The 27,401-nt window shown below is 42.7% G+C and overlaps 1 protein-coding gene across 4 annotated transcripts in view; it reads right to left on the reverse strand.

Moving 5' to 3' along the window:
- Window positions 1–27,401, reverse strand: part of LOC111665293 (receptor tyrosine-protein kinase erbB-4) — a 257,866-nt gene that overhangs the window by 141,854 nt on the left and 88,611 nt on the right. For all 4 annotated transcript variants that reach the window (XR_015438067.1, XM_087177702.1, XM_023420237.2 and 1 more), the window contains exon 2: window positions 4,144–4,295. Coding sequence is in view for 3 of the 4 variants with exons in the window: in XM_087177702.1 (XP_087033828.1) it covers window positions 4,144–4,295 (152 nt within the window). In the remaining variant the exon portion in view is untranslated. The remainder of the gene's footprint in view (window positions 1–4,143; window positions 4,296–27,401) is intronic.

Below are 27,401 nucleotides of genomic sequence, written 5' to 3' on the forward strand. Positions count from 1 at the left end.
GGCATCGTGCCCTGTGTTTCATAGTGCTAGCCGCCAGAGTGATCCGGCTTTCATGAAGAGTCCTTCAGCCTAGGTGACATCATTAGCTGGTTGTGGGCCACTGCAGGCCACTTGGCGCCTGCAGTGCTTTACTTCTGGGAAAATAGGTCATTCTGAGTGACGGGCAGACAGTGGCCGGGGGAGCTGGCCAGCAAACTAGATAGAGGGGCTATGCCGTGTGGCAGCGCGGTGATGCCCTTCAGACACCTGTGTCTGTATTCACAAAGCTTTTTATCTCTCAAGCAGAAGAACGTCTGAAGAGCCCGAAACTGTTTTTGTGAGGAGTTTTCGCCAAGAACGCAAATCTCAGGCCGGCTTTAGTGAGCTGACCCTGCTCGCTAAGAAGTTTCCCATCCTTCTTAGAGAAGCTTAGGATGGACATGACTATATGGCTAAGAAAGTTTGTAAAAATGAGTTTTAAAAATTCTGTTGATTTCTTTCAAGCTCAAACAATTAGTCAGCGGGGCAATTATTTTGATAACCAATTTATCTCTATCGTAATTTTTCATCTAAATTGTGAGAATTTGCAGCTTTCCTTTGTCATATGTGATGGTGAACTAAATATCTCTCAGTATTGAGTTGCTGGTTGGATAAAACAAGCAATTTGATGATGTCACCTTGGACTTTAGGACATTTTTCACAATATTCTGAAGCTTGCTGGTCATTATTATTACTGAAAGGGAATTATAGTGAATTGCAGCTCTAAAATGGACACTAAATCCTATTGAACATCAATCTTTTTTTTCAAAAAATAATTATAATAGCAAAGCACAATGACAAAACCTGATCCATATATTGAGTAAAAATCGGGGGATTAAAAACTGAGGATTGAATTTTAAATAAAAACATTTAATCATCATATGATGAGGTGCGCAAAAATTGACCAGATTTTAAATAGGAACTTCTGGTATAAAGCTATTACATTGTCAGTGTGATGGGGCACTGTCTGCCAACTGAAAACCTTTCCATTTTAATTATTTTTAACATTATTTCTAACCCAAATCAATACATCCTGTTCTACAAGCTTCCAACAGGGGTCAATGGACAATCAATCGCATTAAACAACATATTTTCAAAAACCATATCTACAAATTGATGAGCCAAAACTGCAAAATGTTTAAATTCTGGTAAAAGTGTAATATGATGCATTTACATAAAATGCCTCTTATGATGTTATATAGTTGCCGGATGGAGTAAGCTCCACCCTGCAGGTTAAAACAAACACAATGATTTCTTTTTGAGTACAAATTGACCCAGATCTGATACAGCCTGTGCAAAAAAAAAAAAAATTATTCACATTTCTGGGCCTCCTGCACTCACCCTGCGTCTGCTGAAGGGAGGCAGAGAATTACGGGAAGACAGAGAGATGTGGTTTGCAGGAAAGCTGGACCTGAAGAGGCCGGAGAGCCGTCTTATCCATCTAACTGTCAGCAGCTCACCAGGCAAAAATCACCAACTCTTCCTGTCTGTCCCTTCCCTCACTTCCTCCCTACTTCTCCATCTCTGCCTTGTATTGGCCTCTATACTTTCACATACGCACACATATACAGAGATATATGCAGGCACAAACACACACCCCCGCAGCACAGTAGCTGAACATTGTAATTTTAGCACGGCAGCTGTTTTTGCCTGCCATAAAAGTGACACCCCTCTGGCTCTTCTCTCACTTCCTCCTCCTCCTTCCTTCTCTCCATCCTGACTCCTTCCCTGCATAAACACTATGTCCAGCCATTTGTCCATATATACTGTGTGTACCTCCCAGGCTGCTGATTTAAAAAGAACATACAGAGTCCAAGTGCATCAGCTCTCCTCAGCCATTCGCAGACTGCCTGCAGCTCAGAATACATGCAGAAATGTGCGCGTGTGTAATAAGTGTGCGTGTCGATGTCTAAACTTTGCTTGAACCAGTCTGTGAGTGTTGCAAGTTCAGGGAAACTGTAACTTGAAAATGTGTCATAATATCACACACAATTCTTTAGCTGTAGTAAAATATCACCAAATATTAAAAAGGTTGTCCATGAAAAGTGAAACATACTATCCAGATGGGCTCTTTTCTCATGACCAACAGGGTGGTGGCAACAGAGTTCCCATGGCAACCACACAACTCCCAAACCCTGACCCCCCTCACATCTACTTAACAATCCCCCAGATGCCTAATTGTTTCCCTAATGACGCTTGGTCTAATGGGACTGTTTATGGTATTCATTTGAAAGAGCTGGCCCAGTAATTAGACCACACCTCACTTCATTTAACAGCAGGGGGGAGGGATGGCGCCTGGTGGCACATACAGAATGTGCACGTGCAAAGGCAGCCCCGATGATGGAAGCACACACACGCACGCACACACACACACAAACTTGAAGAGACATACACAGAGAGCAGCTACAGATGCATGAGACTCCTGCGTTCGAGGGGAATGGCAACGGCACTTCACATTCAGAGTAGTAAATTTCTTCTAGAGCCCGACCAATTTATCGGTCAACCGATTTTATCAGCTGATGTTGGCCTAACACATATACATGTATATCTTATCGGCGCATATATTCTCAGATGTGTGCTCATATGATAACTTTTATTAATAAGCAATAATGCAGTGGAAATGCAAGTCAAGTTATAAAGGCAGCATTTTATATATATTTGATCTTTTGTTTTCATTCAAGTTAAATATATATATATATATATATATATATATAGATAAATATTGGCCAATATATCGATATCTGAATTTTTTTACTCCCTAATATTGGTATCAGCATCGGCCCCCATCGGCATCGGTCGAGCTCTAAATTCTTCAGTAGTAATGCTTATCAGTGTCTCTAACCATTAGTTCCACTGTCCTGTATAGTTTTGTCTTGCACTGGCAAAGGCCTTCGATCAATACCAATGAGTTCTCTCCAAGTGAAAAAGATGCTGAACCTGTGGTGGTTACTTATTGTAACACCCTCTGGATAAGAGACTCAGCAAAATGCCTTGAGTGCAAATGTGAAGTGGCCTCCTGTGTCTCGAAAGTACAAGAAAAAGTCTCTTTGTGAGTGAGCATCATCATCAAGGAAGGTGTGGATAGCAACGCTGATAGAAGACAGTCATTACAAAAAGTCTATTTGCCTCTCCCCTGAACATACACTCAGTTTATTAGGTACACTTCACACTTCATGAATGAAAGCCCTATTGCAGGACTGTTGTGTTAGTGGATCAGTTTTAGTTAGGTGTCCATAATAATCTGGCGAATCAATATAGATCTTGCACACTTATCTATATTTGCTGTGTTTGTGAAAATAAGAAGAAAAGATGTGATTGAAATGTATGTCTGTCATTCAAAACAGAGATACCTCTACTTGTACTTAATCCATCTTTGAAAAAAAAAAAAGAGATGAAATAAGGAGAAACAGATCAATCCAAACATTTCTAAATCTGTCTAATTTGAGTTCTTCATGTCTCTTAAGCGAGCAAACTAATTTCTATTCAAGAAACAGCAGGGTACTGCTCAGAGCTATGAAAATTGCAAAGTCAGCCAACCTCAGCTTTGGAGTAGAAAGCATGTTTACATACTGTGGCTGTGCTAGCTGTTTCTCTGCATGCAGGGTGAAAAAAAAAAATTAACTATGCTCCACAATCTGTGGTGCTGGAATATTCAAGCCCTGTCTCTCTTTTTACATCCAACTTTTCAAACCTTTTTAATCTGTGACCCTGAATCTTTGTTTCTCTCTGTGTCTCTGTCCATGGTGCTGAAACTTTCCGGCCTGCTCTACTTTGGTATCTATCTGTGGCGCTAGAAACGTTCCAATCCCCTTTCTTTAGAGTAAAAACTGGAGTAAAACTGAGATAGAGAGGATATAGAATGAGTCATTAACCGAGACACAGCCTTCAACTCTATCAATGCTAATAAAACATTCCAACCCAGGTCGTTCATTTCTTTGTCACTGTTCATGACAGAGAAATACTCAAGATCTGTCTGTCTCTCTCCATGGTCCTGAAGCTCAGGCATTTTCCACATTTCAGATTCATACATACAAAGTCTTTTTCGCTTTCCATCTACCCATACAGATACAGTTGTGAGCACCCACTGCAAAAAACAAACCAATACAGCTCCACTTTGTTTCATACCTTGAGGAAGGAGAGGTTGCGGTTTCGATCGATGCTGGTGATCTCCAAATTGCCCATGACAACTTCACAGTTCTCGTAGAGCTTCTTCAGGGTGCGGTACTGCTGGTCCAGGTCAGACAGAGTGCTCAACTTGTTCTCTGTGCCAGGGCAAACTAGAGGCAGAGACAGAAGAATCAGCCCATTAAAATATGACGACACATTGGAAAAAGTTCAACCTCAATGGGCTGAGTCACAGAGCCATAGATTTCAGAATAAGTTAATGAAGAGAGAATTAAAATGCAAGGGAAGTACTTTGGTAAAACATGAATAAAAAGTGTAATGAATGGTAGTCATTACATTTAATTCCACCAAGCTGGATGTCTTTACATATGGTAGGCTACGATACTGTAGCTGCTCAAGACAACAAGCTAAAACCAGCTAACAATATAGGTTTAACAGTATTTTTTTCAGTGAATAATTGATGTAAAATATGACCCATTCCTTTTCGCCACAGTTTTTCTATGGGCTTAAGTCTAGCAAATGGACTGCACTTCCAGGGGGTTTAACTCAAATGCACGGTTCAAGAGCTGCTGTACAGCAGATTTTCTGAAAAATGTTAGAATCAGTAATATAATGAAAGAAAGAAAGAGGTCAGAAAAGATGAAGAAACATTCTGGATTGGAGATTTTTGGATTTGAGACTATGCAAAGTGTGAAGGACAGAGAGAATAGTGGCAGGGAAAAAAAAAAGGGTCGCGACATTACGTAAATTGCTGGAAAGAGTGCAGAGTGCGGCAGACGTGACCCTCAACAATGAGGGAGCCGCAAGAGTGAAGGGACGAGTGGGGTGAGAGGGGTGGATATCATTTCTCTGAGGCAGTGACCTACAGTCTGGGTCTGGCACCGGCACACTGTTTAATCAAAGATATTCAAATTGCATTGGTTGACCTTTACAGAGGGTTTCACTTGGAGACTTTACTCGGCTGACGAGATTACAAGACTTTGAAGATATTATGGCGAGTGGAAACAGCTCAATTGGTGTGGGGGAAGGCCAGGCAAATTAGAACGGGTGGAGCTTTACTGTTGGTTGTTGCCACACACACACACACACACACACACACACACACACACACACACACACACACACAAAAACAGAACCATGAAAGTGCAGACACACACACAGTCAACCACACCTGTCTCTCACATCTTTGACAGCTTCCAACATTTCCTGGCAAACATCTAATGGCAATGACGCCTTGAACTACAGCCCATCTACACTGAGATCCAATTATCACTTCAGCCTTTAGAGGGTGCAGAAAATGATTCAAGGCACTAATAATGTTGGTCTACATGGTGAATTTACACATAGGCCTGAAGTCAGAGAGCTGCTGTATGTATCATATCAGCAGAATAAGAAATGAGAAACATGTCATCCTTAAAAGCAACTGTCAAAATGTGTTTGAAACATGCACAAAAGCCAAGGGAAGGTGTGAATGGCTGACAAAAGAGGACAAAAGTAAAGAAACAATTCTTCATCTCCTCTTCATCTCTCTGCAAAAACAAGTTAAAAGCATACAGATTCTGTAAATAATTTTTTGCTTGACTGCAGTGGGAATGCTAAAAGCATGACAATGGTCTAATACATCAGCTACCAAAGTTATAGCCCACCCATCAAGCACTCTGTCTGTCCCTGCCGGCCTTTCCACCAGTTAGCCTGCCTCCCCAGCCTCAGTCCTGCAACCATCTGCTCCGTTCAGCTGGTGCCATCACCGCGTTACCACGGGCACGACTGGAGGTTTGTGTGTTGGGGTGTGTGGCAGGCACTGGAATGGAGTTTGGCTCAATGTAATGCTCATGAAAGTTTGTCGCTGGCTCCACTTTGATTTGACCTTACTTTTACAGCTGAATATCAGCTCTGTGAGCTACAGCAACTGTCAACGATTATGGTCTGTCATATGTGGCTAATATTCCGTTGCTTCTTCTAATATTAAAAATAAATATTTCGAGCTACACATGCTCAGCCTAATTTTATTCAAACTTTTAGCTAACATAAAACAGAAATAAAACTTTCACATTTGCGCAGAGAACTCAGACTGGATTGACTGGCTTTTAGGTTTTGGACCAGAACATTCTGGCAAACAGGTGTCTGAGTGTAGTTTCTCTCTTTCTCCAGAGGGTACAGTAGCTTTGCAGTATTCAACTTTAACCACTGTAAAACGATACTTCAGGTTCTTCTTTTGAAGCTAGGGAAGTAGCTGCCACTTATTCTTTAGTATTAGATTCTGGTCATTGTTAACAATTCAAAGACACATGTACTCATTGTTTATCAGGATATCCTTTAGCAGCTTCCACATTACCTTTTCTTATATCTCCAATATCACACTACTGCACCCTAAGGATTTATTTCACATGTCTGCACAGAGTCTTTCTGGTTGGAATAAAACACAAATATATAGTCTAGTCTCCTTAATTGATTTTAAACGCAAAGACATTTTAAGGACTAGAATAAAACAAAAAAAAAACAACTGCACACTGGAAAAATGTTTTTCCAGATTTTTTAAAACGCTTAAACGTCTTTTATTTTTTTCTAAGGGTTAAATAAATTTGCTTACGATTTTGTGGGTGCAAGTAAGACAAATGGCGTCATGGAGTCAGCATCATTCATCTGTATTTCACCCTTTGTCATGTCCTTTAGATACAACTACTGTAAATCTTTCATAGGCCAAAGTTTATATTCCCTACATCAAGAAGAAGAATTTACAAAAAGAAAGAACAAGATGAGGAAAAAAAAAACAATGGGCTATTGCATAGTTGAACTTGCCCCTATATTGAACAACACTGAGAGCTCATAAACTCCCATATTGCTTTATGGATCGTTGGCTCTGCAAAGATGAGTGCTCTTCTTCTCCTCTGTGATCCTCCATATTGCTGTGGGTACGGGTTGTGTGGGACACAATGGCAGTGAAGGGACCTGAGCTATGGTGATAAATGAGATTTGCTGACCACACACACACACACACACACACACACACACACACACACACACACACACAAACACAGATGAGTTATTAGATGAAATGATTTAAGAGCAGCTACAAACTCAAAGGAAATGTGTGCAAGGATCTGAAATTGGTAAGATCAATAAGCGTATGTGTGTGTTTGTTGGTGTGTGTGTGTGTGTGTGTGTATGTGTGTGTGTGTGTGGAGATGAAAGGTGAGCGGGCATCTGTAATAATCTGTTATTGAAACCTACTTGCAGGTGTGCGAGGTTACGTCTGTGTGCGGTGATAAAAGATCAGAGGGGAGAGGGGAAAAGTCAGGAGAAAACAACTCTCAAAAGCCAATATCAGCCCACAGCACGCACATGCGCACACGCACACACACACACAAACAAACAAACAGACAGACAAAAAGAGAAATAGCACTCATTCAGGGTGAGTAAGCAAGGTAAGGCCGGGCAAAGAAAACAGAATTGAAAGAGAAAGCGGGGGAGACAGAGAAAGAGGGAGAGAGACACGATCTTGTACTCGTCAGAGGGGGAATAATGTCCGGGAGCATTAGCATTCATATCGACACGCACTACTGTAAACGCTCTTTTTTCCGTCTAGATCCATCTACTGTACCTCTTCCTCTCCCTCTTTTCCGAATTTCTTTTTTTCTCTGCCCTTAGCCATCCATTTCTCCGTCTCTGCCCTCTCTCTCTCGCTCCCTCCATTCTTCTTTCTCTCAGCCTGAGCGGTAGACAATGTAAGTATTGAGCCTTTTTTCCTCCGTTAATGCAGCCGGTGACACAGGGTCCATGTCCACTTGACAGCTCCGGTGTGTGTGTGTGTGTGTGTGTGTGTGTGTGTGCCTGTCTATGCCTGTGTGTGTGTGTGTGTGTGTGTGTGTGTGTGTGTGTGCGGGGTGTGAGAGTAGATATCTGCCAGTCAGGGCAACAGGCAGAATATCCCCACAGTCATGTCTACAAGACTGCATTTCTTGCACTTTTTTAATGGAAACTTTTCTTATCAAAAAAACACAAACCTGTAAACTTTCATATGTAAGGTCATTCCTCTGGTGAGGACGGAATAATGTCAGTCCATGCGGTATAATGTGTGTACACAGCGACCAGTGAGAAGCACGTTTCTCTTTTGTTTAACTGTAGCTGAGTCACATACTGGAGAGTGTAGGTTGACTGTTCAAAGAAGTTCAAACAGGAAAAAAAAAAATTCATGTTAGATCATGGTTTGGGTTAAAATAACTACTTTGTTGCCATGGTTGCAATCACAAACGAGAGGTTAAGGCGTTAGAACGATTGTTGTCAGGGTTAAAAGACAATCTGTTTGAAAAGGGAAACGAACGACAGCCTTCTGTGTCATGGTCCAATGTTTTGACGACCCATCCATCCACCCCGGCCTCCTCCCTACATGCTCTGCAACATCTCCTGGACTCAATCACTAGATGTTGCTTTACCATAAAACGTAAGCATGGGTAGTAACAGCTGCTTGCACAAACACAATCTTTGGGATAGTTTTTTTTTTTAAAATACGGGACAACCATCTCCATCATTTGGTGGTGCCGTCTCTGGCATCAGAAAATGATGCTCCAGTCCTTCTTTCCTGAACTATTTAGGTATTAAGGCAGCAGGTCCTCCAGGTCTTCCTCTACATTCTGTGCTGGCTCCATGAGGCTTGTGTGTGAGTTTGAATCCACAAAAAAAAAAAAAGAAAAAGAAAAAAAAAATCTTAGCTGCACAACACAGTGTTGCTGCTGGCGTGTCCCTTCAAGTTGCTTTTCTAGCTGAAACCGTCTTTAATCTCCCTAAATTGAATTACAACTTAATCCCGTCTCACACCATTCTCCCTGGAACAGACAAACGACTTTAGCAACAATGACAGAGCCTCCTTGTGTATTTAGAGAGATGTAGTGCTAAACGCAGGACAGGTAGGAGCAGAGAAATGCCTGAATGTACGCGTGCAGGCATGTACGAATTCCTGATCCATCCATGACGTGAGAGACGAAGGCCGACAGTTACCTTCTCGCTTATTCTCACTGACATACTGCGCTGTGCTTGTTCTCATTTCTCACTTCATCCCGTCTCCTTCCCTCTTCTTTGGCTTTTATTCTCACCGCGTCTGCCGTCTTATCATGCTGCTGTCCTCCTGTCGCGGTCTCACACCCTTCTGTTTGCATTGGCAATGACTTAATACAGCTTCATCATCGCATAAAGAACAGTAAACAGGGACGCTGTTATCAATTAGATAAATTTGAGCAAGGTTAAACACCTTCCCGGTGAAGATGGGAAATCTGAATCCGGTGTGGGAAAATAACTATAAAGGGAGATGATAACTACATTTTAATACACTGAATAGCTAATCCAGAAAAAATGCAGTGTGTGTCAAACTTGGGGTTCAACTTTAACAGAAATCGCAGGATTGCGGCTTTAATGTCTGAACACTCTGCAAAGGTTACTTCAACTTAACTAACATTTTGTTTTGTCTGACTTCCTCTAGAGGCAACACTACATGTCACTGCATTGCTGTTGTAAAATGAAGATTATGAGGCACTGGCAGTGAGAGAAAAGCATATATACATCAAACAGTGGAAAAAGCTGTAACCTCTGGGTTTGTGCCATAATGGCTGACTGAGTAGGTGGAGCAGCAGCTGCAGGGTTCAGTAGAGCAACATGCACATGCCATAAGTAAAACAGAGCAGGGTCAAGGCTCTGGCACGAGGTCACTGCTCCGTTCACTGGGTAGTCGTGTATTTCCAGCACAGGGACATAACAAAAGACAGACACTTCATCTGCTGTTTCCTGCAGTTCCGGTTTAGTGAACTTTAAATTTCGCAAGACAATTTCTCACTCAAACTGCAAGAAAACTATCTCAAGTGTCCACTTGATAAACAGCGTGCATGATGTAAAAGTTGGCTATCAAACATCCAAATGCATTCATTCAGACACTCGAGATGTTTTTCCCTGAGAGGACCAAGCGAGCGATGCAAGTCTGCAGTGATGTATTATCTAGTAAACCGTGCTGTGGATTTACAAGGATGTTTGTTAACAGTTTATCTGATGGTGGCATGAGTGTTGGGAAGCAACAGAACTCTTGTGAGTGGAGGAAAACTAAGTTTGAATTGTGGACCTCATAGATTTTTGCGTGGGTTCGTAGTGGCAAAGCAACGGCACGACCCTCTGTTGAAGTTTGAGTTGAGTTTTTTTGGGGACAAAGCAGAGGTCACAGTCGCAGCATATGGCCCACAGAGCAAGGACACACATAACTGCATCATCCTTCACGCGTGTGAAGTGGAACACAGCTCACTATTGAAGAATTTATTCTGCTTTACTTCTACTGCTTTGGCACAGCCTGATCAATAATGTTCAAAGTAAATAAACCAAGGTAGAAAAACAATAACTACATTTTTAAAGGCATGGGGACATTTTTCTTTCTCACTCTAGAATATGTGACCCCACTGTCGTCTCGATCAGCTGTGTTATCGTTTCCAATTCATTCTTCAAGTTCAGAATTATTGATTAGACTGGTCTGTACCCGAGGAATAAGAAAGGAGACTCATTAAATTAAGCACATTTTGTCTGTTGGAGAAAATTGGACATTAACTGAATGGAATAATTGATGTGTGTATGTTTGATTTTTAAGGGGTCATGTTTGGGGTTTATTTTCAAAAAAAGAAATTATTCTGATCATTCGAAGTGTTTGGACATCAGATGAAAAAACATTATTGATTAATCTGGTCTTCCTGTCTATAAAAAGAAAAAGGATTTTTTTGTGGCTTTTTTGCTTTTATTTTATAGTTGAGCAGCAGTTGAAGGGAATCATTGGGATTACAAGAGTGAAATCTGTTGCAACAAAAGTTTGCTTAAATAATGGCCAGAAGTGTTTCTGCAGAACATTATGGTGTCACAGTGAAGTTGACCTTTGACCATTTGACATGAAATGTTATCACTTCATTTTATTCTTATAGACATTTGAGTTGAACTGTGTAATAATGAGTTATGGCCAAAAACATGTTTTGTGAGGTCACAGTGACTTTGACCACCAAATTTTAATCAGTTCTTGTTTGTGCCAAATTGGAAGAAAATTCCCTCTGGTCTAACTGAGATATTGCATTCAGGAGAATGGGACAAGCTGAAAACATAATGCCTCCGGCCCTGGCAGTTTCCAGCATGGAGGCGTAACAAGGGAAGGTCTGGTTGTGTGGCAGACGTGTAATTTCACGAGGACACACAACTCACATTTCCCTTGAATTCTTTTGATTCGATTCAAGTTCGTGGAAGCATTTTCTGTCAGCATCAGAGCTGTAACAGCATGAGGCCGAAAACTCCTCCGCTATGAGCTGCAATTCCATTCAAGAGAAGCTCCTGTCCATCCCTTCATCACACACGCACGCACACACACGCACACACATGCACACACGCACACACACACACACACCTCAGCCGACACACTCCCACACGCCTGGCTTTAAACGAACCCAGGAGCCTGGACCACATCAGTGGTGGACGGTTATTACCCGAGCCCACCAGCATTCATCCTCCTCCTCCTCCTCTTCCTCCTCCTCATCATCATCATCATCATCATCATCACACTCCTGAGGTGGTGCTGACACGGCAGCCACGCAGCTTATAGGCTCAGCTCTCACATGGTGCTTGCTGTGTATGAAATGAAGAGTTTCATTCCAAAATGAGGAAAAAAAAAAATCAGCAACGACTGATAGCACAAATTAACCTCCAGTGTGTTACTTCTTTTTAGTTGCCCTTGGTTAATAGAATGGCAAAACTTTTACAGACAGTTAATAATGAATGTCAAATTTATGGTATTTCAGAGCTTTTATGTACATTATAATACTTTGCTATTATATATAGAACTCTTCAAAGACATATAAAAAGGTCAGCATGACCTCTTGTAAGCTTTTTTACGCGCTGAATGAAACAATTTTATTCATATTTTAGGAAGGAGTTCATGCTTAGTTCACTGAGCTCATACGGAACGAGAGCCAGACCCACAAAACAATTACGTGATAGAATTATTGCGAAGTAAATCAAAAGAGCAAAGAGTTGTTTTAACTCGGTTCCAAATGTGCAAATCAGGAAATGCAGAAGTAGCACCTGTGATTCTTTAATCTTTTTCTAATCAGCTCTCCTCTCCAAATCCTTATCTCTAAAGGTGCAGCTTGATGAGACGTCATGTCACTCCTGGAAAACTTTTACTTTCCTTTGCTCGTTTTTTTTTTTTTTTTTGGGGGGGGATCTTTGGTGTCAGTGCTCGTCTGACTTTATTTCCTCATTTTCTTTTGGTGTGTCTGTTTGCAAAGCACGACAGGAAGTCTATAGGGAGTCAAAAAATGAGCTCATTCAGTTTGTAAACACAGTCTGCCTGCCATCTCTTTCTGAAGCATTTCTGTGCTTTAACTTACACTTTTAATTTGCTCGATCACCTACTCATTCATGACTTGTTAGAGCTGCTAATTTAGGTATGTGATATACAATTGTACGATCTGTAGATTTTTTTTCTTGATTAACTCGATTAATGTCTGTTAAACTGATCTCAAACACTGTCACATGTTTTGTGATTGCTTTGATGAACATTTTCTATTACCCACATCACAACTATGGAATCACATCATCAGGTCATTAAGTGGAGGTGTAATGCGAACTTGCATTTAAGCTGCATGCACGACCAGGTCTGTTCCACCAATCCTGAGGCAAGGAAAACGCAGATGTAGCCCAAGACACAAAACTCATTTAGAGCTGAAACTGTAAATGAAGGGTGTAGAAATGATGACAGCTTTCAATGTAAAAAAAAAAAATGCTTAAACATTAGTTACCCAGAAGATTAAAATAGCAGAAGTCACAGTGAAGGTAGGTCAGTGAAACCTGACATATATAAGAGGAATTGTCATTAGTTTAGGGTGTCCCGGCTTTACCATGAGTTTAACTTCAAACCGTCCCTGATAGATCTAGGCGGCTGATCCGGGGCCAGCGGGGTTTCACAGTCATCAATCATCTCTCAGCGGGGTCCTTTCCCCTTCCTGCTCACCAACTGCCCCCCCCTCCTCTTTGTCCTTCTCTGATTTTCTAACCCCTTCTCAATCTTGTCCTCTCCTTCACCTTTAACTTGTCTTCACTCCCTCTCTCTTCTTCTTTCTTTCTCCTCCATTAACACCATTTTCCCTTTTTCCCCTCCTTTTCCTTCTTCCATGTCTCCCCCGGGGGCATTCCCATGTATCTTAATCCCCTAGCCTAGCAGCTAGTAGCTATGACTTATCATTCCACACACACACACACACACACACACACACAAACACACATACACACACACACACACACACACACACACACACATCATGAAATGTACTTAAAGGCATGAGTGTCAACACTGGACCTCCTCCATCAAAAGGGCAATCATTTCTCAGGGGGCGCTGGAATCTCACCTGCGACTCTGACACAGGTGGGTATGGGGGGGGGGGGTCATTTGTATAGCAGATGTGTATGTGTGTGTGTGTGTGTGTGTGTGTGTGTGTGTGTGTGTGTGTATGCGTGAGTCAGACACAGGTTTAATGACTCGTCCCAGCCAATTTTCAGCCGGTGGCTTCTCTTTGTGGGGAAATGAGGTTTGTAGTTAATGTAGCACAGAAGGGCTGCCTGTGATCATGTGTATATATGTGTGTGTGCATGTGTGTGTGTGCGTGTGTATGTTAGTTCCAGTGAGCTGGCTCCAAGCAGAATATTAGTAGGAACCATATGGGAGAAATCATTATGAAGGAAGGTTCGAGAACATTTATGCCGCGAGGCCTCTGTGTTTCAATATCGTATCTAAGGAGGGATATGCCTTTGGTGTAAATGTCTGTGTGTGTGTGTCTGTGTGTATGCTTATTTGTGCTTGTTCAAGTGTGTTTAGCTTTGTTCTCCTCTTATAAATCACATTATGGTGTGTGTGTGTGTGTGTGTGTGTGTGTGTGTGTGTGTGTGTGTCCATGTTGAGCAAGATTCACTAATTTGAGTATTCCAAGCACGGCAGTCGCCTTCAAATTGTGTACAAAGTGAAGTGGCGTGTCACAAATACAACAAGCCACAGAGATAATGAAACACGTACACACACTCCAACACACACACACACATACAATGCACAACAGCTGCTGTTCGCACTGTCATTTTGCCCCCCAAAATGAAAAACACACACACACACACACACACACACACACACACACACGCACACGCACAAAAGCACCACCACCCATGCAAAAAATATCCTGCATGTTAGCACACATGCACGGCTGCACGTCAGCATGCATGGGTGGGGGGTGGGGATGGGGGGGGTGGTTGCTGGGCTCCCAGAGGAGGAAATAAGTTTGAGTTGGATGTAATGAGCAACTGAAAGGCAAATGAGCCCTTCAGTGTGACGGCCTCTATCTAAACCCAGACAGCCTGTGTCTAGGGAGACGCTTTATTGCTGAGAGAATCCAAAATGTCATTCATCTATCTGTACTCGGTCACTGGCCTCCCTCCCTCCCTCCCTCCATCTCCCACCACCTCATTCCACTCCTGTCATCTTTTTTTTTCCGCTCTTCGTCTCCCGCTCCCCCTTCCAAACATTCCTTCCTATTTTTCCCAAACTCTGTTTTTTTGACATCACTCTTTCTCCTTGTCTGCCGTCCATCAAGGTCTGCCTCTCCTCCTGTCCTCCTATCATCACTCCCTCCCTCCCTCATCTTCCAACTCCCTTTTTCTACCGTCTTTCTTTCACTTATTCCCTCTGCTCCTCAGCCCACAACCTAAAGATATTCCATCTACAACAACATGAGTCAAAGAAAAGCAGTAGTTACTCATAGGGAACAAATGTTTGGCATTTTTGTTCTATAAATGACTTTCATTTTCCGTTTCTAAAAAGTCATTTGTGTCACAGTTCGACTACTTTCATTATAGATTAACTTGCTAATTACTTTTTGATTCATTTATTAACAGTTTTGCCTAAAGATGTCAGACAATAGTTAAAAAAAAAAGACCCATTGTAATTCCCCAGAGCTCGAGGTTACAGATTAAAATGACCTGTTTTGCCCCAAAATAATCACTTTTCTTTCAGGTACAACGTAAAGCAACGAATCAGCTCATGCTAATGTGTTTGCAGTGCAGTTACACTCAACTTTGATCAATACTTCACATCAGGCTTTGATACCACTTCTATTTAATGATGATAAACCAAAGTGCGTGTTTGTTTCCAAAGTAAGACGGAGACAAATCCGCTCCAAACAAATCAAACGGCACAGATCCAGATCCGGATTCCTTACGATGCTCCACAAATGGAAAACGGAACCACTGGGCTCATCTGCTCAGCAAGATGTGAAGTGAGACAACTACTAATGGAGCCGGTGGTGAGCTTGTTTTGCCAGTATACCTGAAAAGCAGCCAAGAGACATGTTGTGTTTGGAAGAAGGAGCACGTCTCTGGAGTTGGTTTGAAGATATTCTGGCAAATACAGGGAACTAGAACCTCAAGACAAAACTCAAGGAAGAAGCAGACAAAACAGGAGCTTCACTAAAAAATGTACATCATTTCATTGAAAAATAACTTCTGGGAAGCTTTGAACACCACAGATTGCTGATGTGTAACAGCGTGCGTAAGAGAGGTTTTTTTTTTTCCCTTCAGATGAAGGCTTGAAACACACAGAGTCTGCAGTCTGGCTCTTGACCACTTATTGTAGCCGTAGGCACAAGATTCAATGGAGATGATCGGCTGCTAACATGGCAACAGCATCAAACAGTCCGCCACGTCTTGAACTCAATCCCAGTCCGTTGAAATTGCTTGAAAAACCGATGCCAAGATTAAAATATGGAACTATTTTGTTTTACAGAGCCGGCCAAGATGGACGCCCAAACAAGGCACTGAAACCCTTGTGAGTAAGTTGCTATAAAACTCGTCCAAGTCAAACGCAAGCTCTGGTTTGAGTTTGCAGACACCGACTTTGGTTTGTCATCTAGTATCCCCGCTCTTCCTCCTCGTCTTTTCACCTTCACAACATTGCACTCCTTGATTTCTCCCCCCTCCCCATTCTCCCCCCCTTCTCACCCCTTTTTTGCCTTTTTGTTTTTAATTCCACGCGGCCACTCCATTCATCTTTGGCAAAATCAATAGCCATTCGCTGGCGTGCCGGAGTTGAGGGATGTAAATAGCAGAAATCTGACATTCGCGGGATATAAAACAACAGGCTTTCGATATAATCAACAGCAGTGCCGCTGCCATTCCTCAAACAATCCATAGCCTTATTAAAAAGGGGCCAATAATTTAGCCCGGTGTGTCGGCGATGGAGGGTGTATGACAATAGCGTCTGATGAGTCAGGAATTGCGGCGATGACAGTGCGAGGAGGGATGGGAGGGAGTGGCTTAGGGGCAAAGACAGGGCACAGGGTAATTTATATTAGTGTTTACAGTCATATTATGTGTGTGTTTTTGTTTTACAGATCACTCTTGAGTCTTTGTGGATTTATGTGAGCCAGTTCTGCTGCTTTAGTCTCTCATTTGTTTTTGTTTTTTTGCAGAACAGTCTTGTTTTATGTAGCTAAGCTAAAAAAAAAAAAAAAAAGAAGAATAAGATCCACAGTAATGATCCTAATTAACTTGCATTCATTCATTGACCAAACAGGCTTGATTTCCCCTCTCATGAGTCACCCCAGAGGTACAAATGCAGACAAAATAATGAAAACCTGTCTCCCTTAAAAATCTTCCCATTAAAGATGCCTCCCTCCTCCGTCCACAGCCAGTAGAGAGAACACAAACAGACAGCGAGAAGTGAGGAGAAAGCAAGAGAAAAGGATAAACAAGAAGAGCCGAAGACACGCAGGAAAGGCCAGAGAGCTGTCAGTGAGGGAACCGTCGCTGCAACCGAGATGAAAATACAAAAGCTGCTGCAACAGACTGACTGTCTGAAGAAACGCTTGGCAACGAAGAAAAGCTTGCCTGAATATTTACGATGCGTTTGTGTGCATTATTTGTGCGTGTAATGCTAAGTGTGTGTGTGTGTGTGTGTGTGTGTGTGTGTGTGTGTTTGTAAGAAACCGTTTTCTTGCCCTGTACTGTCAGTTGTTGGAAAAGTGAATATGTATGTGTGATATTTTCTTGGCTGGTTCTGTGTGTTGGGTACATGTGCACTCCAGTCTGTGTGTGTGTGTGTGTGTGTGTGTGTGTGTGTGTATGCTTGTGCGCATCCTCATCACCAATCAGCCAACAAGTTGTCAGACGCTCAGCGGGAGAGTCTGTCTATGTGAGTCAGTCTTTCCCTCCATGCCTCTTCTGTCAAATCAACCTGCTTTCATTCGCCAAGAGATGAAGAAGAAAAAAAAAAAAAAAAAAAAAAACTTGTCTTGACCTTTCAGTGTGGCCATCCAAAGCAATCGATAATTATGAAATTAAATGGGTTATTGCGCTCCGTACCGACTGAAGGATGGTTATTGCTCATTGGGGTAGTAATGAACACAGGAACTTGTGAGTAATTACCACCAGCCCTCCTCCCTCCACCTCGGCGGAGCGAAGAGACGACGGCATATCATTGTACATCTGAGTTGTTCGCATGCAAGAATAACTTTCCGAGTAATACACACACACACACACACACACACACACACACACACACACACATAAAGTGTTTACCTTGATCCTGTCTGACCTAAATTTTAAAGAACAACATGTTGGCCGAGCAACAAGACCATTGCAGCTTATAAATAAATGTAAAAGCCGGGTGGCGCACAAATACAGGACTGAAGAGAAGGAACCTCTACAGACTTGTTTTTTTCTAAAATGAAAAAGCACAAACCATGTATTCTGACTCAAAGATCCCTGTCCTTACTGCATTTGTGAAACCACCTGTTGTGCTCACTTGACTACAAACGTGAGAGCTTTTGCACACAACTATCTGTTTTTCTTTTTCCTTCCTCGCTGGCTGCTTCCTTTGTCATTTCTGTGTGAATAAAAGCAGTTTCATCTCGCAGTGTGTTGCAAAAAAAAATGTGACTAGGTTTCACTCTGAAACAAACACAAGGGCCACAGGTGGGCAGCCTGTGCCGGGAGCACTGGGACATTTTCCAGCGGACCTGGATTGTTTTTGCACACCGTGAACAGCGAGTAGGAACGAGTTGATGGGCCCTCACGCTGGGCCACACCGCATATCTCACCAGAATGCAACGTTAAACTACCTCCATGCAGCTACCAAAATGATTAAAAATAATATTTATATTTGATTTTCTATTTTTTTCATAGTCATTGGTCTAAAAACTTAGCAGACAAAAAAAAGATTCTTCTCCCTTCATCACTCGCTCTTTCTCTGCAGTGTATGAATACTGATGCAAAAAAAAATAAAATTAAAATATGTAGCACTTTGTGTCATCTTTGTAACGCACCCTGTCTGACCTTCCCCATCTCCTCCCTCCCTGTCCCTCCCTCCTTCCCTCCCTCCCTCCCTGCCTCTCATTTGACTTGAAAGCAGGACCTCAAACGCTGAGACTTAATTGCTTCTGACGCTTCGGTGGCAAAGTTAAGAAATGAGCCGCAACCTTTCTGTAGGCAAGTGACAATGTAAAGGCAATCAGTGTGAAGAGGAAACACCACTGTGTGATGAGCAGGGGTTATGCTATATTGAAGAAATAATTTAACCAAAGTCATCACTATTTTCCTTCCTCTGGGATGTTAAATGAAGTGTAGCTCCAGAGCTAGAGTGGCCCTTTGGTTTAATGTTAATATTTGTTCTACTATAAGCGACCAATTTCAGCATTCAAGTGTCTATTTTTCTAAATGCTGCTTCATACACACACACACACACACACACTGTGTAGTGTTCATGTCAGAGTGAATTTCATGTAACTTTTCCACAAAAGGCCATCGAGCATTTTAAGTTTGGTGTCAGATGAACAAATTTTCGGCCTCCGCCACGAGAGAAAAAAAACTCCCTCCCAGCGAGAAAATGTAAATCACTGTTAGATTTCTTTGAACGTAAATCCAAGAGAGACAAAAAGAATTAACTTAAGGACATCGGACAATGTTTCAGTCGAGCAGAACTGAGAGATTATGAGCTCTAGATGATTACTCGCAAGTGTTTTCACATGCCACAGTGTCTTGAATGTCGATGCTTCTTTTATGTGGTGAAGAAAAAGAAGTCTTAAATTGGAACTGGACCATGGAAAACGAAATCCGTCATATGCTTCAGATCAAACAAAAGCTTCAAGATGTTTTAACATGCTAACAAAGTTGACTTTCCAAGGATTAGTGTGACAGCGCGCTAGAAATAAGCTGCTACGATCTGAAGGCTTCAAAGTCCTTTTCTTCAAATTGTAATTTTTTGGTGAGTTTATCTTTCTGTCATGGTGATTTCAATCTATATTTAAGGGAGGTCTCCCATTTTTCCACCATGATGTGACAGTTTTCCTTCACTCACGGGCGGGAGTCAGTAAGTATCGCTGCTCTCCTTGATATCAGAGGTGAGACTGATGGCTGAGGCGCTGCCTACACCGCTGTGGTGGGATTTGACATAAAGAAGGGAGAGTAGGCGCTAGGTAGGCAGGCAGGCATAGGCAAGTTTCCTTCCATCCGAGCTGACAGTGTTGACAAATGACAGGGGAGTGTGTGTGTGTGTGTGTGTGTGTGTGTCTGAAGCAGGTGTGTCTTTTTCTGCGCAAGTTAGCACACAAGTGATCCAGAGTACAAGAGAGACGGGGGAATGAGAGAGGGCTAAGAAAGAGCGAGAGGAGATAGGGAAAGAGCTTAGTCTGCCTTCAGGGGGAATGCATAAGAGAGGGGGATGAAAGTTGGATTTTTTTTTTTCACAGGTGGGCTGGAGGGAGGAGGAAGAGGAGGAGTGAGGAGACGGGAGAGGAAGGGAAGGAAGAGAGGAGTTTTGGATGAAAGGAGCAAAGTCTGACGGAAGATGGAGTGGAGGTATTGAAAGAAGGAAGGAGAAAAAAATAAAAGAGCAGAAAAGTTGCAAAAGTGGGCAAGACTTTACAAAAGACATGATGGCTCATAAATAGGCCCACTTAACAATTCAACAGACTTCTAGGTGTGTGTGTGTAAATCCATGAAAATTGGGCTCAGGTTCAGAGAAGGACAGAAAAACGGAGCGAAAGCTGAAGTGATTTACAGATGAAGTTAAAATTCAAAGGAATGTTGTTCCGAGTCAGTGTCACGTGACCCACCGGGACCAGGAGCAGGGTTGGTGTCACAGGTGGCAGATGGGGGGCCATGTCCCTTAAATATAAACCAGGTTACTGTTAGCCCACCAGCACCTCTAAAGCTAACTCATTAGCACGATATCCCTCATAATTGTAAAAACAATTTTTGGTTTTAGGGGGTTTAACATATTTGCTGGACTATTTCCAATTTTTGATAGTTGCCTGGCAACCTCACAGTCAAGACTAGAAATATGCTAAGCTATTTTAGCTACTTGACTCTAGCTTCATATTCACCAAACAAAAATGAGTGGTATCAATCTTGTCAAACGATAGGAAACTTCAACTTTTTTTTTTTTTAAATTTCATTTTCTATCACTGCTAAATACAACTGTGTCAATGTTAATAAGCTGATGAATTCTTGCTTCACAGTGTGAGGCCTGTTTTCCTCACTGGAAACGGGGCAGAAAGAAGAGATTTGGCTCCCAGTCGAGGTGGCTGGAAAATAAGCAAACTGCGTGGTTGCCAGCTGACTAAAAATGTTGTCACAGAGATCTGCCATTTCAATCACTCAACTTCATTTCAAAGCTTGAGCTTTATAACTGCTTTCCAGATAAGTTAAATGGCAAGTCACATGGGAGTGACGTCAGTGAGAGTTTAACACTCATGACCTGCAACTGTTTAAAAAAAGTCAATTTGAAACCACTTTAACGTAAGGACATTAGGTTTTTCACTTCGGTTCATTTAGCTGGATCTTCTTCTAACAACATATGAAATTAGATAAAACACATATAATGAGATCCAAGTCAATTTCCTCATTACAGACAATGACCTGCTGCTGGTTTCATTAAAGAAGACTGGGGGATTCTCCAGATCCCCTTGTCTCAAGAAGCCAGCACTAGTTATACCACCGGAGCTTGATTAAATCTCTGATCATTAAAACTGACTCTCCAACCATTAATGCCAAACTCCAACGCCGGACAATGCATGAATATTTGATATTCTGGGTCCGGCTGACGTGCCATCTCGACAGAATTGTCTGCAGAGCTCAAATCTTGCAAATTCATCACAGAATATTCAATACAAAAGCTATTGTGGAGGAACCTTATTCTCTTTGCCTCAAAGGTCTGACACTGTGTCCTTCAGCAGACAGATATATGAACAGACTCGCTCACACACAAACAAACACAGATAGAGGTGTGTGGTCAGACACACCTGCTGTTTGAGGAGTAATAGCCCCATGCTGCAGTTCTGCGGCTTAGCCAGGGCACATTTTTTTCTTTTACATCTTTACCTTAAGTGACAAAGCCCCAGTAGCCTTCTCAATTATGTTGTGCAGGTGCAGTCAGCAAGAAAGAGTAATTGCACTGGGTGTTTGGAGCTCCCTGAGACGGATTGGAAGCTCAGGGCAGAGCTGTCAGGGGCTCCCGAAGGACTCACTGGGTTGTGTGTGTGTGTGTGTGTGTGTGTACGTGCACAAGTGTGTGTGGTTCATACGCGTGTGTATGTGTGCTCCTGTCACACCACGGCAGGAATAACATTATGTTTTCATTTTGCATGAGCATGTACGGCACGCCGCCATGTTCCCATGCACGTCTTCGCCGTGTGTTTGCATATGCACAAGCGCAGGAACGATACGGATCTATTAACAAACACACGGGTTCGCCTGTGTTTCCTCGCCTGGCGTTTGACAACTGCATCGGGCCGACCCGCTGGCTCCCTGACAGTGACAGTCGAGTCTCCAGGACCTGTCAGCGCCATCACATATGCCCTCAGGCCCCTGGAACCTTCTAGATGCTTGGGCAATAACACTGCAATAAGCTCCTTGTTAAAGGCATGTCATCAGGCCTCGGGGGACATGCTGTGAAGGCTGGAGGGTCACCAAGAATCAGCCAAATAAGAAGTAATTTGAATAGAAAATCCCTTAACAATTTCAGAAAGAAAAGAGATAATAAAGTGTGATGCAGAGCATGCAGAGGAATCATAGGAAGTGTGAATTCAGATTAAGGCTGAAAGACATCCAAAGTTAAGATTATAGGACGTTTAACTGACTCTTCGGCAAATGACCTTAGTGGTTTAGATAAAGCTTATTTTTTTTACACAATCATAATCACGAGGACATGCAAATAAAGACAATAAAGTGTTCTTCTTTTTTGCCCTGGAGAATGGTGTAATTGAAGACTCCTGAGGTTCCTGTTGGCTTTGATTCATCACCCAGGGCTGTCAATTCCGACCAGCCCGTCTCCCTGTCTGACTTGATTTCGCTTGGATAAACCTTCACCTATTCCCACTGGCTCGATTGAGACTTTGAATCTGCCTTTAATGAGATTCCAGTTTGAGAGGTTCACTTTTGTGTCAGAACTCGGCAGAGGCGAGCCGGGAAAGGGAGAAAGCAAGAACAGAAGGACAGAGGTGGGGAGCGGATTTCTGAGAGGTGGTTTTTTTTTAAAAGCAAGTTTTAATCAAAATTTGGTCTGATATGAGCTTTTATGGTTAAGTATTGAATTTTATGATATAGACCAAGTGGGGAGATATCTGCAGAGATGATTAAATCTCTAGTGAGTTAAATAAAGGTGCACAAAGGAGCTCTGGCCCCTGCACCTTTGCCCTTGTTGTGCCAGACCGAATGCCCCGTCCACTTTCGTTGAAGACTAGGGTTTAAAAAAGTATAAAAGACAGACATGGAGGTATGAGTGCGCCCTTGCAGCCGTCATTGTCTAGCAGTGCAGTCACGAGGCAGCGGAGGCGGGAGGGGAAGGGAAGGGAGGGAAGGTTCTGGGGGCGACGCTGCCACCTGCTCCAGATGTGGAATAAACCACAGATGTGCTGGTTTAATTAGCCTTGCCAGAGGTGCTGCGGCATGATTACCCTGCTCCTCCCCGAGAGAATGCCTGTCGCAACGGGTTGTGTGTTTGTGTTTCACAGCCTGTGTGCGGGGAAGTGAGTTTGACAGCGGAGAGGGAAACAATAATAGTGCATCCATGTGTGGCTGCCTATTTCTTCCCTCTCTGAGTGATATTGAGAGCAGGGCAGAGGCGCAAACAGAGTGATGCAGCAAAAGAAAAAAGAAGTGGCGGGCATATGTGTCTCTTAGCAGGAAGAAAGAAGTGGCGGGCATATGTGTCTCTTAGCAGGAAGAAAGGAGTGTGGTTATGTGTCTGTGTACAAAAGTATATGTGTGTGTGCATCATTACGCGCCTGCCTGCTTTATGTCTCAGCGCTGCTCAGGCTATTCCATCTGCCGAGCAAAACGTGAATGACCTAGTTGAGAGTGAAATGTGCCATAAAGGAGCGCTGATGGACGAGGGAGAACATGGTGCTAATGAAACGGCTACATCAACATGCCAGGACTCTCGTCTAATGACAGGCCCTCGCAACAGAAACAGCCACAGCCGCTTTTTTTTTTTTTTTTTTTAAAGGAAAGGTACAGCATCGTTCATGCACGTCAACGTGGGAAATCTTCAGACGACTTCCTGAAAGTTCTGCTGGCGCTCAGGAGAACATCAAGGCGGTGTGAAATACACAACTGAGGGAGCGAGGAGTTCGGGAAAATGTCAGCTTTAGGAGATTTGATTGAAAGAATGTCAAATGGACTGGGATATTCAGGCCATTTTATTCATGCATCTTGAAGTTTCTGGGTTAGGCCTGTAATCACGAAATCTCTTTGTGGGAGAGATGGTCTCACTAAGATAATGTCTGTGAGATTACACAAAGAGTGCGCAAAAAGCTCAGAGGCGCAGAGGCAAAAAAGCACACACAAACTGTGTCAACGTATGGCGGCTGACGAGTCCTCCTGCCTGAGCTGCGTGCACGTGTGATGTTAATCTGAGGGAAATTAAGACAGGAGATGTTTTAATTAGCAGAAACCAGGAGATGCTGCTAGACACACACACACACACACTGCACACACTGGTGCACACATTCACCAGGGGAAACACACACACACATATTTGAGGGCAGAAAATATATTATTTATAGATTGAGCAGGTATGTTACAGTATTTAATGAAATGTGAATACAGTAAAAAAGAAGGGAGCAGTGAGTTTGGAAAAAAAGGAGAAGGGCTTACTAATAATACATTTTAATGGATGGATGGAAGAGGTGAGAACCATGTGAGTCTGCAAAGGTGCATCCAGGGGAAAATGTGGAATAAAAATGAAGAGAGGAGGCAAAAAAGTCAAGTGCAATAACAGAGAAAGGCTGGGTAGTGCAAAGAATATTATGGGTAACTAGTGTGTGTGTGTGTGTGTGTGTGTGTGTGTGTGTGTGTGTGTGTTTGTATGTTTTGTCGAGCTGACTATAATTGTGTGTCTTCTGCCTATTGATGCCTCAGTCCCTTGAGTGTGCACCACGGGGCAAATCTCAGGCCGTTCCATCCATTAAGTACAAGGATCAGCCGGTCTGGTCAGTATGCGCATGAACAGCACACACAAAAAGCAGGTGTTCCTGGGCAGGTATAAGAAACACATACACACACCTTGAATTCCCACAGTGTTTGCTGCTCCTCTAAGAAGAGAAAAAAAGAAAACAACAATGTCGTTTCCTTGGTTTTGCACCATGAAGCATAAAAGCAACATGAAACACCAACAACTATGATGATACAAATCAGAGCAGAATGTAAGAGTTCAAAATAAACTAGCAGAGGAATGTTGGCAGTCGAACGCTCTAAGAATAATTTTGTTTTCAGAGGCAGGCAGAGATACAACAGTTGAGTAAGACCCAAGTGCTTTGTATATGAAAAATAAGTCTTTTGGTTCTCAGTGTTCATTCAGGGGAGCTGTGAGAAAAAGCAGATCACTGCCATTCAATTATTTAGCAAAAAACTTTTTGAGGACATTTCAAGGATTTGAAAGGCTACAGAAAACCCTGACATGGTCCATGAGATGAGTTGCTGTAAACGCTCTTCCATCCTCCATCGAAAAAACTGCCTCTGAAACTGCCTCAGTGGCTGCGGGGTTGACCCTGAACACAAGGCTGGAGAGCTGAAAAGAGCAGCTATCCACACGCCACAGTGTCATAATTCTAAAATTAATGCGAGAGTTTGTCTATTTTCAAACAGGGATTCTGATTAAATGGCCCCATAAAGAATGAAAAATGGCTTCTCAAAACAGTTTGCGCAAGCAAAATTGCCCCCTGTAGGTAAATTAATTTCCTCCTCTGCACAGAAAGGAGCACAGCATGTGTGTGTTCCAAAACAAAGGCGGTGAAACTGCTCCGGCTCCTGCACCTCGCCAAAGCTGGATCCAGCCCTGAACATCACAGGCAGAGAACAGCACTACAGCAGGAGTGTCATTTAACACATCTGTGAGAATTTAAGCCGCATTGATCGTTGTGAACAACTCTGGAATACAGATGCTGATAGAAAATATGAAGCTTCTCTGTAACATAAATCAATAGCATGAAAGCGCTGAGTCCTTCAGGAGCTGAATTAAAGTGTATCTCATATTACGGGCATTTTATTTTCATGCCAGTTTTCCGTAGCAACACTGTGGCGCCTTGTATTGGAAGAATCTTTCATTATATCCTCACATAATCTGACAATTACAGCCGTCAATATGATTTCAGTGTCATATTCAATTGAGGAGCTGCAATTAAAACGACAGTGAAATGAAATCTTAGCACATCTGTATTCATCCACAAGCCACAGGCACACACACGGAGAATCACCAACAACCATTTATGCTAATGATGCCATTAGTTAAGTAAATTAATGTATAATTAGCAAATACTTCTATGTCAACAGACTTGTCTTCACATAACATATGGAAGGTATTAATGTGGATACTGTGTCTTAAAACGAAGGAGTTGAAAGAGTTTGGAGGAAATCAATTTTTCTTCATTAATATGCAAATTGGTGGTTGAAAAGGAAATCCATCTACGCTACAGGAAATACATGAGGTGTGTTAAGGCTCCAGCATGATGACGTAATGTCCTGCATATGTGCCAGAGGAGATAACTGCAAAAAGTACAAAGTTTCTACCACCCGGCTCCGTCTTTTGTCTCCTCACTTTTTCGTCTTTGGTCGAGAGTCAACCGAAACAACCTCCCTCGCTGTATCAGCGTCGTCACCTGGACGATTTACGAGCCCCTCGCCTCCGTTCATTTAGTGGTCTGATCTTCTTGTCATAAAGCATGTGTGAAGCCGGCGGTGGGACGAGGGGTGGCAGGGAGATGCCAATTTATGAGGGTGGGCAGTGTAGACAGAACCAGTTTTACAGCTCTGTGATTTATACCGAGCCCAGACGCAGCATTCAGTCAAGACTTTTTTTTTTCTGGTTTTGGAGGGACAGTGGGGCCTCACCGGAGCCTGCTTTGACCTTCCCCTCCAAAGCCCCCCCCCCGCCTCTTTTCTTAAAGGTAATTTGTGTTTGCATCCAGGCCTCGGGGTGCGCGGCTTGTATCATTTAGGCAAACAGCACCGGTCTGTCCTGTGCCATTTAAGAGGTTCGGTGGGACACGCGGGCTGTAAAGTGGAAGGTCAAGTTAATTTGAATTCAGCAGAGGGCAGATTAACTTTTGAAGCCCTGTGAGGAGATGTCAAAAGGCTAAGAGTCTTCAATTTTATGTTTCACTGATCCAACGTGCGGCCATGACCTGTTGAAGGGGGCTTGAGAATGTACAGGAGTTATGCACCGAGGGAGCGTGGATGGAAACGAGCACAAAGAAGAGGTGACACAAACCAGTGGGTGGGGATCTTTGTTGAATAACAGCTGGAAATGCTCAATTTTTACACCAACTAGTTTGTATTTTGTAGTTTTCACTTTATACATATTTCCCATGTAGTCACAGGAAATGTATATCCAGGTCCAACACAAGCCCTCCAACCTAAAGATGGCTTGGTTAGGTTTAGGCACTAAAACTACTTAACTCACTTTTCTTCATTGGGTATCTTTGGTTTGATATAAGTTACAGACACAACAGCAGGTAGATACATTTCTAACAAACTCAACCTTGTATTTACTGACTTGATTTTTCTATAAACTTTCTGTTTGGGTATAAGGCTCAGTAGGCATGTAATAAAAAGCTGGCGCCGACACAAAGGCTACACCTGTAGGCCTAACTTTCTGACTTTGTTCTGCACCACGCCTGAGAACATTTGGACTCGGTACAGTTTCCACTGTTTCCAAATGC

The sequence above is a fragment of the Seriola lalandi genome, unplaced genomic scaffold, assembly GCF_002814215.2.
Source record: "Seriola lalandi dorsalis isolate HSWRI2012SDOR001 ecotype SW California unplaced genomic scaffold, Sedor1 jcf7180002054630, whole genome shotgun sequence".
In the NCBI taxonomy this organism is placed as follows: Eukaryota; Metazoa; Chordata; class Actinopteri; order Carangiformes; family Carangidae; genus Seriola; species Seriola lalandi.